The following is a 16,086-nucleotide window of genomic DNA, read 5'->3' on the forward strand; positions in this document are numbered from 1 at the left end:
ATTGAGATCCATGGCCCTGTGTAACAGCTACAACTCTGACCATATTAAGAAAAATATTAATTTAAAACATAGCTTTCTTCTATTTCAAAGAACTCATCCCAGCTCTGTTGGTGCCACCCTGTTGTGCATACTTTAGAGGAGGCTCCATTATTTCCAGGCTCCTAATCCCAGTTTGGTCACTCTCTACTCCCTGTTGGGGTGACTGTGCATTTTCACTCACCAATTCTTCAGTTTCCTGTAGAAGGGAAATTCCTTGGCTGACCACAAATCCCAGAGAAACCAAGGTCCCCATGTTGGATAACTGGTGGGTCTGGACACTGGGCATGCACAGCTTACAGCCAGCCCACAGGCCTGCAGTGGCCATGCTTAGAAACCACAAATGATTTATTGGTAATTATTGGCCTGCTTGACTTGTTGTGTTTTTTTTAGAGTTACTGGATATTAAAATGCCTTTGAACACAGGTGAACCATTTTTCAACCTTTGAAAAACTTCAAAGACCTTTTAAGTGCAGTGATCTAGGCTACGGTGTTAAGATTAATTATTGCACAGTAGAATGATAGAATCACAGAATTATTAAGGTTGAAAAGATCTCTAACATCAAGCCCAACCATTAACCTAACACTGCCAGGTTCATCACCAAGCCATGTCCCCAAGTGCCACATCAACATGCCTTTAGAATCCTTCCAGGGATAATGATTCCACAAGTTCCCTAGTCAGCCTGTTCCAATGCTTGATCATCCTGTCAGTGAAGATATTTTCCCTAATATCCAAACAAAACTTCCCCTGGCACATTTTGAGGCCATTTCCTCTGGTCTCTTGTTACCTGGAGTGAGAGATTGAGCCCCAGCTCACTACACCCTCCTCTCAGGGAGTTGTAGAGAGCAAAAAGGTCCTTCCTGAGCCTCCTTTTCTCCAGGCTGAACACCCCCAGTTCCCTCAGCTGCTCTTCATAAGATACAGAGACTCCTAAAAAATCAGACAACAGGACCTCAGTAAGGTCACCTGCACTGCAGATACCTCATCCACCAGCCCAGAGGACAAATCCACCTCACAGCACATGTCCAGCATTTTCTCCAGCTCACTGGAGACTCACATAACTCCTGTGACTGCAGTTACAGGTCAGCTGCTCCTTTCCCTGTTTGCTTCTCAGGACTTACAGTCACTATTGCCAGATGTCTGCATGTCAGGAACTCAGTTTCAAATTCAGCTCAGACCAGTTTCACATTTTCTGGGGGACTCCCTAGAGAAAATGCAGGGAAAGGAGAAAATAAGAAGCCCTAAGCCCTGTCCCATTAACACTGCCTAGTGATGGGTCGCTGTGAAACACGAGAGCAGAGGGACTAAATCTTCATCCTTCTGCCCCATCTCTCACAAATGTCACAGCTGCTTCCAGTCCTGCCTGTCTGTGCATAACCCAGGGATGGAGAGGAGAGTGGTGGTGTCTGCACCTGCTCCACCAGCCCTGCACACGGGCAGTCTCTGCTGGTGACCAATGTGTCTCTGCACCCTCTGTCCCAGGGCAGTGATCCTTCACAAATCTCTGCAACTATTCATGGACTGGCACCTTGGGGGCTTCCCAAGGAGACTGCCAAGTGCAGAGGGAGGGCACAATGTGGTGTCACACAGGCACCACAAATACACTTTTTTCCCCAGGAGGACATCAGTTGAATGTGCTTGTCCTGCAGGTCCAGCAGCCTGGACACTCCATTTGTCTCAAACCACCATGTGCTTTAGTGGGCAAATATAAATAGTCCCAGGGATATTGTAATTAGCTAGAGAGTCACTGGCATCTCTGGAATGTGAGCCCTGTGCTGCAAACCACAGGAGCTGGAGACACACTGACAGCTAAGCACAGCCACTGCAGTCTGTAATTGTAGGGGACCAGTTTTACCACCAGGGCCTTCCTTGTAAAATGCCCAAACACCCTTTATAGGGTCACAGAAAAACACCATGGTCATAAATGTTTTGGAATTTTGGTCATTTTCTCATGGAGGTTTTGGAGACAGGGAAGAGTTGGAGGTTGAGGTCAGTCTGTGGTAGAGCCCATAATGCAGATTCTGCTGCTGTTCACCCACACAGCCCATGTGGCATTTGGGAGTTAAAGTCAGGGCTTTCATGTTCCTCCCTTGCCCCATTAACACCATCCAGTGTGAGATGTTTGATGCCATGTGTTGGTTGGAATTGTCCTTCCCCAGGGTTTATTTTTCTTAGCACTCTGTGGAAATCCCTTCAGGCCTTTCTTTACTTCCATGGCAGAATCCCCTGAAAGCAGCAGCCAGTATCTGTTGAGGAGTATTATCTCCTCTGGTAATGTTCAGGACTAGAGATCAGCTCACTCCTAATTCTAGGGATCATCCAGATTTCTGCAACCAAATCCCATATCCACCAGGTCTAGTCTAAAATACAGATAATTCAAATGTGAAGTCTTAAAACCACAAGAAGTATAATTCATTTTAAATAACATTCAGGTGTAGCGTTGATGCAATATTACAGCTCCTAAAAATATACAAAGGTCACATCTGCAGGATGCAAAATATTATAATTGTGTTTTCCTGCTTGGTCATGATCTTTTCTTAAATGGTGATGGAGTGAAAATGACAATTCAGCATAATAAGAGGTATTAAATAGAATAAAGGTTAGGAGGAGGGGGTGTTACTGAGTATTTTAGAGCAGATGAGTTAAACCCTCTTTTGTCTTTATTTCTCTTTTAAAAAACCCATTCAAAACACAGTGCCCACAAGAATGCTCTAAGGATTTTGTTTAAACCATTATTAAGCATTAGTTTAAAATATCAGACTTCCTGGATGATAAAGTGATATTCTAAGCAAATTCTTTCCTTTCTTTCAAAATTCCCTGTTGATTTCTAATACATTCAGCAACGTATTCAGTGTTATATTCTGAATTCACATGTTATGTACTGTTAAACAGATGCTGCTTCACTTCACTGACAAAATTCTCTCAGTAGTAAAGCTGCCTAAATATTCTTGCTCCTGCAGCCCCATTTCACTGTGGCAGCCCTTCCTGTGTGCTACAGCTGGAGATTTCTTATTTAAATGCTTTGAGACCAGAGGGTCAGAGAGTACAAACCTCTGCTCTGAGAGGCCTCAGGACCATCCATCACTGATTGCTTGTCTCCATCAGTGCTACTTCACCTCTTGTCCCAGTGCTTCATATCTCTGACAGCTTCAACCTTCTTCTGATGTCTTGGATGTATGTCTTAAACAGCTGACAGTCATTACCTATTGCTGCCTTTGTCCTTCAGCCTCAGTGGCCCCCCTACCTCCCTCCTGCTGTTCTCCTGATTTATGAACAGAAAGCAATATTATCTCCCCTTTCCACCTGCACACTGCAAGATTAACCAAACCCAGGATTTTAATTACCTCTCCCTGGCTCCTGAACACACTAAGAGCTCCTCAAGGCTGAATCCATCTTTCCTGAACTCAGGAAGTCTGAGCAAACTTTTCTAGATGAGCAGTAACCAAAAGCCCTGTCTAGTCTCAGAAATTCTTCCCTTTTCTACCTTCTCCAGTAACAACATCTGCATTTTCCCTAGTTCTGCAGGACTGTGATGTACAAACTGCTGCTAAGACCCATCAGTTCACACAGGAGGAGTTTATAGTTTATAGTCCTGATATTGATCCATACCTACCAAAACAGGCCTTTTAAACTGACCAAGTTAGTTGGAAAAAAATCCCTGGGTTTTGGAACCATTGATCCCAATCCATAGAGTGGAAACTCACAGGGGAGATTAGACCTAAAACTGGACCCTGAAGGACTTCATCACTGCACACACTCTAACTCATTATTCCCTTTCCTAGAAACTCCATGATTGTCTCCCTGCCAGGCAGTTTCTGTCTCATTTTACATTTATTTATCTCTGCCCTTTTCCACTTCAGCAGTGACTTTCAATGCAGTACTCAACAAAAGCAGATAGATGAGATTTACTTAGTCCAGTTTGTCTAAAGAAAAGAAATAATCTGTCTTTTAGAGGAAAATACTAATCTAGAGCTTTGGCTCTCCTCCAGATCACAATGGGGTTTTTTGATGCAGTTATTTGATTTTGCATGGAGCCACTTTCACTACCTCACTCCTATTCTCAGCCTGTGACTTAACAAAATCCCATGAATCTTCCACCTCAGCCACACCATTGTTTCCCTTTATCTCACAGAGTTCCTCTTTATAGCTCATTTTATGTTTTAGCTTCTATTTTTACTTCTGCTGATACAGAGTGACTCAATCCATCCACTTAAATGCAAACACAGAACTAAATGTAGCAGGTCATGATATAACTTGTATGCAGGTAGGTAGGCAAAAACGGGCTGGAATTTGTGATGCCTTGTGTGAAACAATTGTCTGTGCCTTCTGCTGTTACATTTCACCCAATAAAAATATAGGGAAAAAAATTAAAAATCCTCAGAAATAATTTTGCACTCAGTTCTGAAGTCTTGTCCCTCTCTGAGAGAGGAAAAGTGTTAAATCTAAGAAGATTTTAAATCTGTTTTCCCTGCCCCCAAAATGAGATTTACTGCAACTTTTACTCCATGATACTACACTTTGTGTCCATCTATAAACAAATTTGTGCAAGGTACAGCTCTGAAATTCAGTGTTAGGAGCCTGTTGGGCAAGGAGCAGTTCTGGTTCCTAGAGGAGCTCAAGGCACAGGTGTTAACCTGAAATCCTTGTGCACATGAGGAGCTGGGTGGCAAAGTCTCAGGATTTCTGCTGGTCAGAGTGACCCCAAGAAACATTAGGAAGTCTCTTTTCCCAGCCTGGCTGTTGAAGAAGATGTCAGAACTCTTCAGTTCTCAGTCTCAAGGTTGTTTATTGTTTCTTATCTGTAAAATTCTTTCTCTGGCCTGCAAAGGTCATTTCAGCAGGTCAGACAGAGGCACTCTGGCCCCCCCCGGGGCAGTGTTATCTTTTTATACTAAAAACTACTTGTACATTATTTACCATAACTTCCCAATACTTATCACCTATGTTAGAGAGTGAGCTTCTACTCTAAACCAATCTAAAAGTGCCAACATCACAACAGCAGATGGAGGCCAAGAAGAAGAAGGAGAAAGGCTGGACATGCCCAGATTCCTCCATCTTGCCTCCTGAACCCCCATTCTAAAACCCCCAAAAAATCTATTTTTCCACCCTGTGACAAACCAATTATTGTTCTTCTTAGACTTTCGGGGCTTGCAGATCCTCATATAAGGTTGGTAATTTGCTCCATGGGTCATAATCAAAGTCACAGGTGTCTTGGGTCTCTGAGCACCCTGGCAGGGCTCCTGGCAATCCAGGACAGCCAGATGGATGTCCTGAATTCCAACAGCAGAGGAAAAGCCTCCCCTGAGTGCTGTCACCCACAGACACATCCCAGAGCTGAGCCTCCCTCCAAGTGTGAGGGAGCAGGACACAGGCTGTGCCTCACAGCTGAAGGGCAATCCCTTTTGGGGTGGAACACAAAAACCTTTCAGCACAACACATCCTTTTGGAATGGGAAGCACAGCACAGTGGGCCAACTGAAATTTTCCAGTTTAGCTGGAGGAAGATAATGTTTTTCTGTTGGAATCAGACCCAGGAGCCCAGAGCCTTCAGAAAATGCTATGGAGTAAGTAAGGAGCACATAAGGAGTGGAACAGCACTTTGATTTATATGATCCATCTCCAGCAGCAAACAATCCTTAGCAGACCCAGACTATCCGTTCCATTTTTTCCAAGAAAGGGGCACACATTTTCCTGATCATCAGTAACAAGATGAGAAATAAATAATTTTCCCACCATATTGGAGCAGTCAGGGGCCTTCTACAGTCCTCTGTATTGGTGATGAGGGACTGAAGCTGTCACTTTTAATTAAATGCTGTAACTAATCTGTTGTTAAGACACTGAATGCAACAGCAAACATTTACAGTGAACAGATATCCCTTAGGTGAAATAACTGATCAGCCTGACCAGATGTGCAAAAAATTAATTTCTCCTTATGGAATTCCCTAACCTAGTCGGGAAAAAAAATCACTGTGATACTGACCAGATTGGAAGAGTGCCCAGAGGATCTATGAAGTGTCCATCTTTAGAGAAACTGAAAACTCAATTATACAAGGTCCTGAGACATCTTATATAATTTTAAAATGGGCCAAATTTTGAAGGAGACCCCATTTTGAGTGGGATTTTGGACTAGATGATTTCCATAGGACCCTTCCAACCTGAACTAACATACAGATCTAAGACAGCAAAGTCATTTTTTATGTTCTGAACACAAAAGAAGATCTCAACATTCTGAATATTGACTTCTTTCCTAGGAGGGAAGAAGGACTTGAAGATAATAGGAAAAATACCTCAAAAATATTACAGAAGAGCCTAAGAGTCTATAAATATAAATATATATATATATTTATATGTATATATGTATATATATATATATATATATACACATATTTGTAAATATTACTGCATATAGGCATGCACACCTCACTCTACCCAAAACTTTGGTGCCAGATCTGAATTGGGATTCCTGTCCTATACATTGCTCAACAAAAGATATTTCTTACAAGTCAAATAAAATCATAGAGTCTACTAGTTAGCACTTGAATCAAAATTCAGATAAACATGAACTGGAAATAGGAATCCACTTGTAGCTCCATTCTTCTGGAAAGAATCTCATAGAAGGTGATCATCTGAGAAGGGACACAATCCTCCCACTCATTCTGAGCAGCAGTTTCCACTGCAGATAGGTTCATTCAGACTGAGTTGCTCCAAAGTGTGCCAGCCCAGAGACAAAAGGACTTTCAGGACAGGTTAATGCAAGACCCAGCAACAGACATCAGTCAAAATAGGTGTTTGGTGATAATCTGCTTGTGTCTAATGGTCACAAAAGATGTTATCACCCAACATTTTCACAGGCTCAGATGTAATCAGAACACAGCCAAAATAAGCTGCCCACAGACAGCACAGCTGGAGCTGGTATTTTGTGCAGGCAGTGAAAATCCCCCAATGCAAAAATTCTGAATGAGTAGCAAAGCTGTCAAACACTGAGAATTTCTACTCATAATCAAGCTGCAGAAGAACCTTCAGCCTCACACTGCAGTGGCTTATGTCCTTGGGTCAGTCACAATTATTCCCAATGCAGCCTTGATGGGCATCTTTTCTCTGCCAGCAGCTCAAGCAGTCTTGGGAGGCTGGAAAAGAGGCACAGCCCATACAAATATCTAACATTAAGTCCTTCAGCTGGCTGAAAAGATATATCAGAGCTCACAGAAAAGCAGAGCTATCACCAGACTGTATTTCCCCTTGATCTCTCACCAGTGCTTCAGAAAATCTTTTATTTAAGTAAATGCACACATAAACCTTTCTCCACTGGTAATTACCACTGTGCTTGGATTTCGCCAACAATCACAGATCAAATAAATGGACATTAAAACTCACTAAATGTGCAGTGGTGAGAAAAAAGTGATCTCCAAGACTTATTGCACTCCACTAAGCTCCACTGGCTTTTTAATTTGATGCCATATCAAAAGGAAGTTTGTGATTTATTTGGTGTTGGTTGTCAACAGATAACTCATTTGGAGCCTCACAGTTTCTAATACACTTTTTCACCACTGCACATGTGTTGGAATAAGAAAATTCCTTCCAGGAAAGGTGCAATGAATCAGAGCATCATACAAGAAATGTTATTTCAGTTCCCAGAGGGACAGCAGAATGTGTTTCTGTTTACCTGGGATCTCATCAGTGCCCCCATTGGTGTGTTTGAACCGGTCTCCTTCCACGTGGACATTTGGGCATAGGACATCTGAAAAGCAAAAGAACCAGGACAAAATTATCCCAAGGAAACGCATCACTGTGGAAGCTGCAGAACAAACAAAGGCTGATCTGATCTGCTGGGTTTTGTTCAGAACTTGCACTTGGCACCTCAGCAATAATCCCATCCCATCTGCACATCCTAAATACCCTCCCTCTCCCCTGTAGCTTAATTTCATGATGGACAAGAAACCCAGTATACTATGTCTGGTTCTGAGCCACTTTTTTCTGCCTGACCAGACTGGAAGACAGAACAGATGAACTGAGCCTTTCCATCAGTTGGGACAACACTGTGTTTGTTTCTTTCTCTCTGTAAATGTGCATGAAAGTCACAAAAAAACCTCAAGAAAATACAGAATGTGCTTCCATTCCCAGCTTGGCTGGAAGTTCTGAAAGGGCAGCTGACATTGAGGTGCTGCCCAAACTTTTCATAAAGGACAGCTCCTACTCTGGAAAACCTCCCTGATTTTTTTCAAGCAGAAATTGGAGTTAAATGACTAAAACTTTGCAGAGTATTCACCCCTACACACAGGTTTTAAAAAGTCATGAAAATACCCAGCCTTTGTCAGCCATTTCTCATGCTCCCAATTAGTGTCAACACAATTGCAGATAAATTCTTCTCCACAGAGAACTGTCTACGTATCCACCCCTTTCCTGCCAAATCTTTGAAATAACTTTTATTTATGCTTTGTTTTACCAGATCAATAGGTTATTGCACACTTGTAAACAATGGGGGCAGGTAGCTCAAGGGAACATTTTAATGAGAAGAACTGGTGGAGATATCAGGTCTGTTCAATATTATAATTATAACAATACAAAACAACAATAACAATAGTAACAACAATAACAATAAAAATATATGTCGTTATATGTATAACACTAGACTTAGAGGGCCACAGAGATGATGTGAGGCCTGGAGCTCCTCTCCTGTGAAAACAGTCTGAGAGAGCTTGGGTTGTTCAGCCTGGAGAAGAGAAAGTTCCAGGAAGACCATAAAGAACCTTCCACTAATTAAAAGGGGCTTTCAAAAAGTGTGGAAGGGACCTTTCACATGGGCAGATAGTGATAGGGACAATCTTTTATTACCTCTTAAAGAACTGTAGCTCCACTTTTGCCTGTATTTTACAAATATTCTGTGCTCCCTTTGACTCCTCCCCTCCTGCCTGCATCTAAAGAATGAGCATAAATAGCTGGCAAGGGAAAGAGGTTTATTGCAATGCTCACTTTCCAGTGACTTTCCAGCCACAAAATAATTCACAGAGACTCAGACTAAGTTGGTACTTCCCTATCCCAGTTATCAGCACAGCTCTGTATGTCCAGAGGAGCAGAGTGCAGGACTGACAGCATATGCATCAGTCCCAAGGAGCCACCAGGTCTCCATTGTTGGGAAGGCAAAACAAACCATCCCTCCTTCTGCTGGAGCCTTTCTGTGAAACTCCAGACACAGGTGAACATTTTAGTGTCAAAGAGCATTTATGCCCATTTTTTCTGCTCCTGCCAGGCAAAATTCTGAGCAAATACTTGTGATGCTCAGAGGATTTGCAGTAATGAACACCCACTGAAAATGACAGAGACAGTAAAAAAATCTGCACTGCAGCCAAGGCTCTGCTAATTTGTGAATCTTCATAGATTTACAGAAGAGAAAGTACAGCTGAATGACCTGAGCTTTCAGCCTCTCCTGCCTGTTACGTCCTCTGCTTGCAGTTGCCTTTAAATATCTATTGTTTAAAACTTCTTTCTTGTCTGCAACCTTATATAATACTCTGTCAATCATTTGCTTTATCCAAAATTTTTATCAGCAAAGATTTTGCATTTATATCCATGGGGTTCATGGAAATTTTTAATAGCACCAGAATTGCTAAATATTCTTTTACAGTTTCACCAGGAATGATGACTTTCCAGTGACACCTGCTACATGAGATCAGTCAGCTTTTAATCCATTGTAGAGTGCTACTTTTTAATGCAAATTCAATTCAATACATAGTAACCATGCCTAAGAAAAAATGTTCTTTATTAAAGAACAAATGCATTTTATCAAGGTAGTTACCATATCAACCAAACTGTAACTCTGCAGAAGAAAATTAGTTTTGTTAGTAATGACCTCTTTCTCATAAAATTATAATTCTTGAATAGGGATACATAATAATTCCTTCCCTGTAATACTTTATTCACTGGCTTCAATATCAAACATTACTTTTTTGGGAGTGAGATCAGGAAAATTGCTCTATGCGAAAACATATGGATCATTTTTCAACTTCTAATAGCCTTACATTATGAACATTTCAAAGGCCCGTAATTGGAGGGACTAGGAAGCTCTGTGTGGGTAAATTTGCAGATGACACCAAGCTGAGTGGTGCTGTTGACACACCTGAAGGATGGAACCATCCAGAGGGACCTGGACAAAAGTGGCTCATGGAAATTTGCAGGGACCCTTGTGGCAGGCAGGAATGATGAATCTGAATCTGACTCCAGGTTCTCAGAAGGCTAATTTATTACCTTATGATACTATATTATATTAAAGAATGCTAAACTAAACTATACTAAAGAATACAGAAAGGATACTTACTCAATGCTAAAAAGGTAATAATGAAAATTCCTGACTCTCTCCAGAGTCCCAACACATCTTGGCCCTGATTGGCCAAAGAGTCAAAACAACTCACACCAGAATCCAATGAAGCAATCACCTGTGGGTAAACACTCTCCAAACACATTCTCCACATGAGCACAACAGAGGAGAAGCAAATGAGATAAGAATTGTTTTCCTTTTTCTCTGAGGCTTCTCAGCTTCCCAAGAGAAAAATCCTGGGTGAAGGGGTTTTACCAGAGAATGTGAATGCCACAGTGCTGCACTTGGGCTGGGGTAACCCCTGGTATCCATCCAGGCTGGGGAGGGAAGGGGCTGAGAGCAGCCCTGCCCAGAGGGACCTGGGGGTGCAGGTGGGTGAGAGGCTGGGCAGGAGCTGCCCAAGGGCACTGACAGCCCAGGAACCCTCTGTGTCCTTGGTTTGTAAGGGCTTCTTGTTGAAGGAGGCATTTCTGAGAATAATTTCACTGCAGATCCCCCCTTTTCTATAAACAAATCACACTGAGATATGTTTGACGAGGAGGGACTTAAGCTTTCAAACATCATTTTTTTAGAACCTTCCCTATGAAAAAAAAATCCCAAAGCTCTCAAATATTTTAAAAGCAAGACACAATATGCCCTACAAATACATGTTCTGCAAAGAGATGTGTCAGAAGAATGTCTTGGCTCAGGAATACTCACTACCACTAAAATAACATTAAATAACCTACTGCAATTAAAATGAAACAATCGGGCTGCAGCTTTGGAAAAGTTATCTGATTGTTTGAGTTTCTTTGCCTCCAAGCCATTTCAAAAGAAATTCAAGGAAATTGGATAGAAAACAAAAGGGAAAATAAAAGAGAATGAGAAAGAAGGGAAGGGAAGGGAAGGGAAGGGAAGGGAAGGGAAGGGAAGGGAAGGGAAGGGAAGGGAAGGGAAGGGAAGGGAAGGGAAGGGAAGGGAAGGGAAGGGAAGGGAAGGGAAGGGAAGGGAAGGGAAGGGAAGGGAAGGGAAGGGAAGGGAAGGGAAGGGAAGGGAAGGGAAGGGAAGGGAAGGGAAGGGACAAACACAATCCCCATTGCCAGCTTTCCATCCTTGTGTCCATAGGACTCTGCTGAAACAGTTTCTTACATTTCATTTTAATTCTTTCAAGGATAAGCAAGCCCTCAGCTGCCAAGGGCTCCTCTGGGGACTGGTGTATAATGAATGCTGAACATGTGTAGCTGTCAAGTTCCACAAGAATAAAGTAGAGAGGTGAGAATGGAAACACAAGAAGGTTAAAGCAAACATTATTTATTATCATGTTTCTTTTCTTTTGTTCTTTCCAGACTGACAATTTCAGGATTCCAGAATCTCAGCAGCACCCAGCATTGGCAGAGACTCAGACACTGAGTCTCCATCATTATTCCATTCCCACAAGAGAAATTCTCTGGTTTCTCTCAAAAGGTGTGATACTCCCAATCCAAATATTTGAATTGTCTCATCCCCTGACATTTAAGTTTAGCCCCTTGTAATCCTGCCCATGAATAAGGCAAATGCAGGGCAAATGCAGGCTTCCCTAAAAGTTGTCTCCCAAAACTTTACAGGCAGAAAAACTTTATAGGCAGCCTGGTAAGAAAGAGGAATTTAGGTTAAGGAGTGGGTGAGTTTCATATTCTTATGTGGATAGTATTGCAAATTTTTTCTGCATTGAAATAATTTTCCCATTGAAGATTGATCTTGAAGGGGAAGGGGCCTGGTGATAAAATTTTTTTCCTAAAGTCAAGAATATTTCATGAAAGTAGTTTCTCAGAGGAGCTTTCCCAGAGCCCATTAGCTCTGTTCTTTAATTACTCAGGCAGTTCTCTGTGCAGCAGCTCCTCCAGCACATTTAATTCCCTGCAGTCAGTTGATGACTCCTATATATAGTACTACCTCTATTTGTTCTTTTCTTTTCTTTTACAGAACATCACACATAGACCATTTTATAGCTTCCAAATTTAAGGGTTTTTTCCCCTCAGTCTTTTAAAAATGAAAGAATGCCTCCAGTCTCTGCCCATATTACTGAATATTTTTGGCAAATGTTTGTTGTCAGATATCTTTCCCTGAAAATAACACAATCCATAAAGTGCCACCCACCATGGAAACAAATTTATAAGGAAAAATGTGGCATTTTTTTCAGCTACAGAGGCAGGCAGCCCTGACAGTGCAATGATACTGCAACAGTGTCTGTACTAACATTATAATTTGCAGCAAGGTGTAGGTACAACAGAGCATCACAGCAATTATATGATTACACCTTGCAGTTTAATGCCTTGTGCAACTCTCCTTTCCTTTCTGAAATCACACTGAATCTTCACACCATGGAGTCTGAAGCCCATCAATGGCAAGAAAATCACTTGTTTGAGGCTGTTGTTTGTGTCTTTTTTCCTTCAAATAATGCCTACAGTGATGCTGGATGAGGTTTCCATATTTGCTCTCACACAAAGTCTCTCTGTCACTACAGTGATAGAATTAGAGCATCCTGGAGTGCTTTGGGTTGGAAGGGACATTAAATCCTCTGTTTCCAACCACTCTGTCATGGGCAAGGACACCTTTCACTAGACCGAGTTTCACAGGGCCCCATCCAACCTGGCCTTGAACATTTCCAGGGATCCAGCACCCACAGCTTCTATAGCCAACATGTTCCAGTACCTCACCACCCTCACAGTGAAGAATTTCTTCATGATATCTAATATAAACCTGTCCTCTTCCAATTTAAAACCATTACCCTTTTTCTGTCTCTACAAACCCTTGCCAAAAAAACCTTCTCCATCTCCCTTGTAGAGCTCATAAATGCTGATGGTGAAATGAAAAGGGAATAGCAAACCGTCACCACAGCACAGCTTTCAGGTGGAGAAAACACAGCCACAGCCCACCCTACTCCTCATAAAGCTGTCACATTTTTCCACTAAAATATTGTTCTGAAAATGCACCAGTGCCCAGCCAAACTGCTCCCTGGGCTCCCCTGTCTGCTGAGAAAGTCCCAAGTGACTCCAGTGGGACCCTGGGGATCTGCGTCCACAGGGCTCCCTCCCCTTTTCCAGCACAGGAGCCAGAAAAAGTGAATTTCTGTGTGACATCCATTCAGTGCTGGCACTGCTCAGAAGATGGTGTGTTCCACACAGAGAGGAAGCAAAATCACTGCAGGGTTCTATACCCCAGACAGCTCCCATGCAACACTCATTTAAGGTCCCAGGCAAGAGGACACTCTTCTTTGAAAGGCTCTTTCTATACAATGGAGAAGCAGAGCTCCTTCAAAGAGCAATTCAGAGCAGAAACCCAATTTAGGTGCCCTGATGTAGCCCTGAAAAAGCCACTTTCTTCCCATTGTTTCTAGGGGAAATCTAGGAACACACACAGTTCCCAAATTAGACATGTATCAAAGGCACCAGAGTTACATCCATCCAATTAAAACAAGCATGGTTGGGTGCATTCCTGGGCACTGAGGCCAAGGCATGTTCAAGCCCATATCTCTGCTAGCAAATGGTCTTAGCCTCCAAAACAAGAGGGCTTCTGACCAGGAATACTCCCTGGCATGTTGGAAATGCCCATCTGGAGCCCAGACATGTTCCAGTGCATTGTCAGCTTGCCTGGGGGGAAACATGCCAAACCCCAGGGCAGAGGAATTCCACTGCCCAGGAATGCTTCTGGCCACATTTAGTCACTAGTTCAGATACAGCCCATAAAATTTATCCTTTGTTAAGAGTTCTCTAATACAGATCAAAAGCAAAACTGCTAAATTGATTTTATGGTCACAGGCCACCGATCCTGAAATGCATTCAGTGCAAATGGGAAAGTGGGAAGGGGGCTGTGTGCACAGCAAAGCAATACTATATCCTGTTTAAACAGGGACAGCAATGCAGGGAGTTCTGGCATTTGCAAAGCACTTGAAGCCCTTTTGAAGGTGAAAAAGTAAATTTAAAAAAAAAAAAAGGTTAAATTCCTCTCCTGCAGTTTTCTTCCTGTTCCGCCTGACACTGGAGTTTCACATTGGAAAGATGTGAAAAATACTGTTTTCCCCACAATGTGGCAAGCTGCACTGTGCATTTATACCATCTTCTCAGCCTGAATCCAAGCATCTCTCTCTTCTCCTTGTGTTACTATCAATTGGCTTTTTTATTTTTCCTTTCTCTCTCTCTCCTGTGCTCTGGATCTTGATTCCAAAAGAGACAATGCTCCTAGAGGTGCTCCCACCCCAACAGCACACAAAAGTGACAATTACACATCTGCACCAACACAGGGAATCCTTTACAGCCCATCAGCTCCATCTCTAGGCTGACCCCATAACCAATCATAAAGTCAGCTTCAGATGCTCTTTGGAATTTTCTAGAGAAGTTCCTGAATCTTGGTGAGGACTCATCTTTCCAAAGGATACCTGCACCTCAGGATGCTCTGAGAACCTCTCCCTCTCTAATGCACCCACACAAATGCTAGAAACTCCTGGTATGACTGGCAGCAGAAGTATATTGTCAAGAGGACTGATGCAATTAGCACCATTTAAGTGAGCAGCATACAGAATTAATTTGCACATGCTCCCACAGGGAATAAGTGGCACTCTGGGAGCTATGAAAATAGCATCAGGCCTTGGCACTTCCAAGCTAATTTGCTTGTGTCTGCCCCTAAACAAACACAGAGACTGTGTGCCAAGGAGCTCGTCAGCAAACAGCACAAGGTTTGGGGGAAAGCAATTAGCAGCTGCTCTCCATCCAGGCCAGGAGCTGATTGCAGCTCTGGGACAGGAGTCCACCTCCTTCTCTCCTTTTGGGAAAGAGGTGAAGCTTCACCATGCTAAGTGTCCTTGATTGGAGTGAGCCACAGGGCTTCTCCCGAGTGGCCAACCATTGCCTTAGGAGCTGAATTGCCATGAGCATGTCTTCATGCTAATGACCCATCAAATATTTAACAGGATGACAGTTAAATATTGGTGGAGCTGAAGTGGAGCACACCCTCCAGGAGCCAGCAGCTACAGCAGCAAGCCCTGCCCTAGGGGCTGCTCTGTTGGCACAGATGGAATATGTCACTCCTGATGCAGCTCCTGGGCTCTTTGGCACAATTTCAGGTGTTTGCTGCCTCAGAGGCTGGAAAGAACAGGGTGCTGCAAGGCTGAAAGGGTTTCCTGCTTGGCCTTGTGTCCCAGATGAAGAGCATAGATCAGAGGTACAGCTCACCTGGCTGTGGGGACACAAAGCCACCCCACCTGCCAAAGTGAGGATCCCAAGAGTGCAGAAAGAAGGGATCAGCACAAAGGGCCTCTCTAGGGGTGCAGGTGGGAATGAGCAGCCTGTGGATGGAACAGACAGCACTCCAGGTAGATTGTCTCACCTGCCCAGCATCTCACAGTCAAGCATAAAAAATTCCATCATTCTCTCTCCCCTTCTCACTCATTAAGGTTTAGAAAATAAAAGTTTTTATTTTCTTGGATTGTACACCATTGGACATGGATCAATTCCAATATCCACCTGTCTAATGAACAATAAGATTTCTATGGTGTGTAAGAAGACCCAAGGAAAAACATCTGTGCTTTAAAGTCTTTTAAAAACTTATAAAGATCAGTACCACACATGCAAATGCTGGTTGTAGAAACAGGAGAAGCATTTCACAAACTCAAGCAGATCTCTCTTATTTTTTTCTCCTGTGCTAAGTAATATGGAAGCAAAACTCTGCCAGCAGCAAATTTCACAACAAGGGAGCTGGTAGCAGCAGTAGCAAAAAATGCAAAA

The 16,086-nt window shown here is 42.8% G+C and overlaps 1 protein-coding gene across 1 annotated transcript in view; it reads right to left on the reverse strand.

Moving 5' to 3' along the window:
* The window catches only part of COL22A1 (collagen type XXII alpha 1 chain), a 232,096-nt gene that overhangs the window by 158,509 nt on the left and 57,501 nt on the right, over nucleotides 1–16,086 (reverse strand). Inside the window, exon 4 of the mRNA XM_063174607.1 lies at nucleotides 7,700–7,774. Within this exon, the coding sequence (XP_063030677.1) occupies nucleotides 7,700–7,774 (75 nt within the window). The remainder of the gene's footprint in view (nucleotides 1–7,699; nucleotides 7,775–16,086) is intronic.

This window comes from Melospiza melodia, chromosome 1 (assembly GCF_035770615.1).
Source record: "Melospiza melodia melodia isolate bMelMel2 chromosome 1, bMelMel2.pri, whole genome shotgun sequence".
Classification (NCBI taxonomy): Eukaryota; Metazoa; Chordata; class Aves; order Passeriformes; family Passerellidae; genus Melospiza; species Melospiza melodia.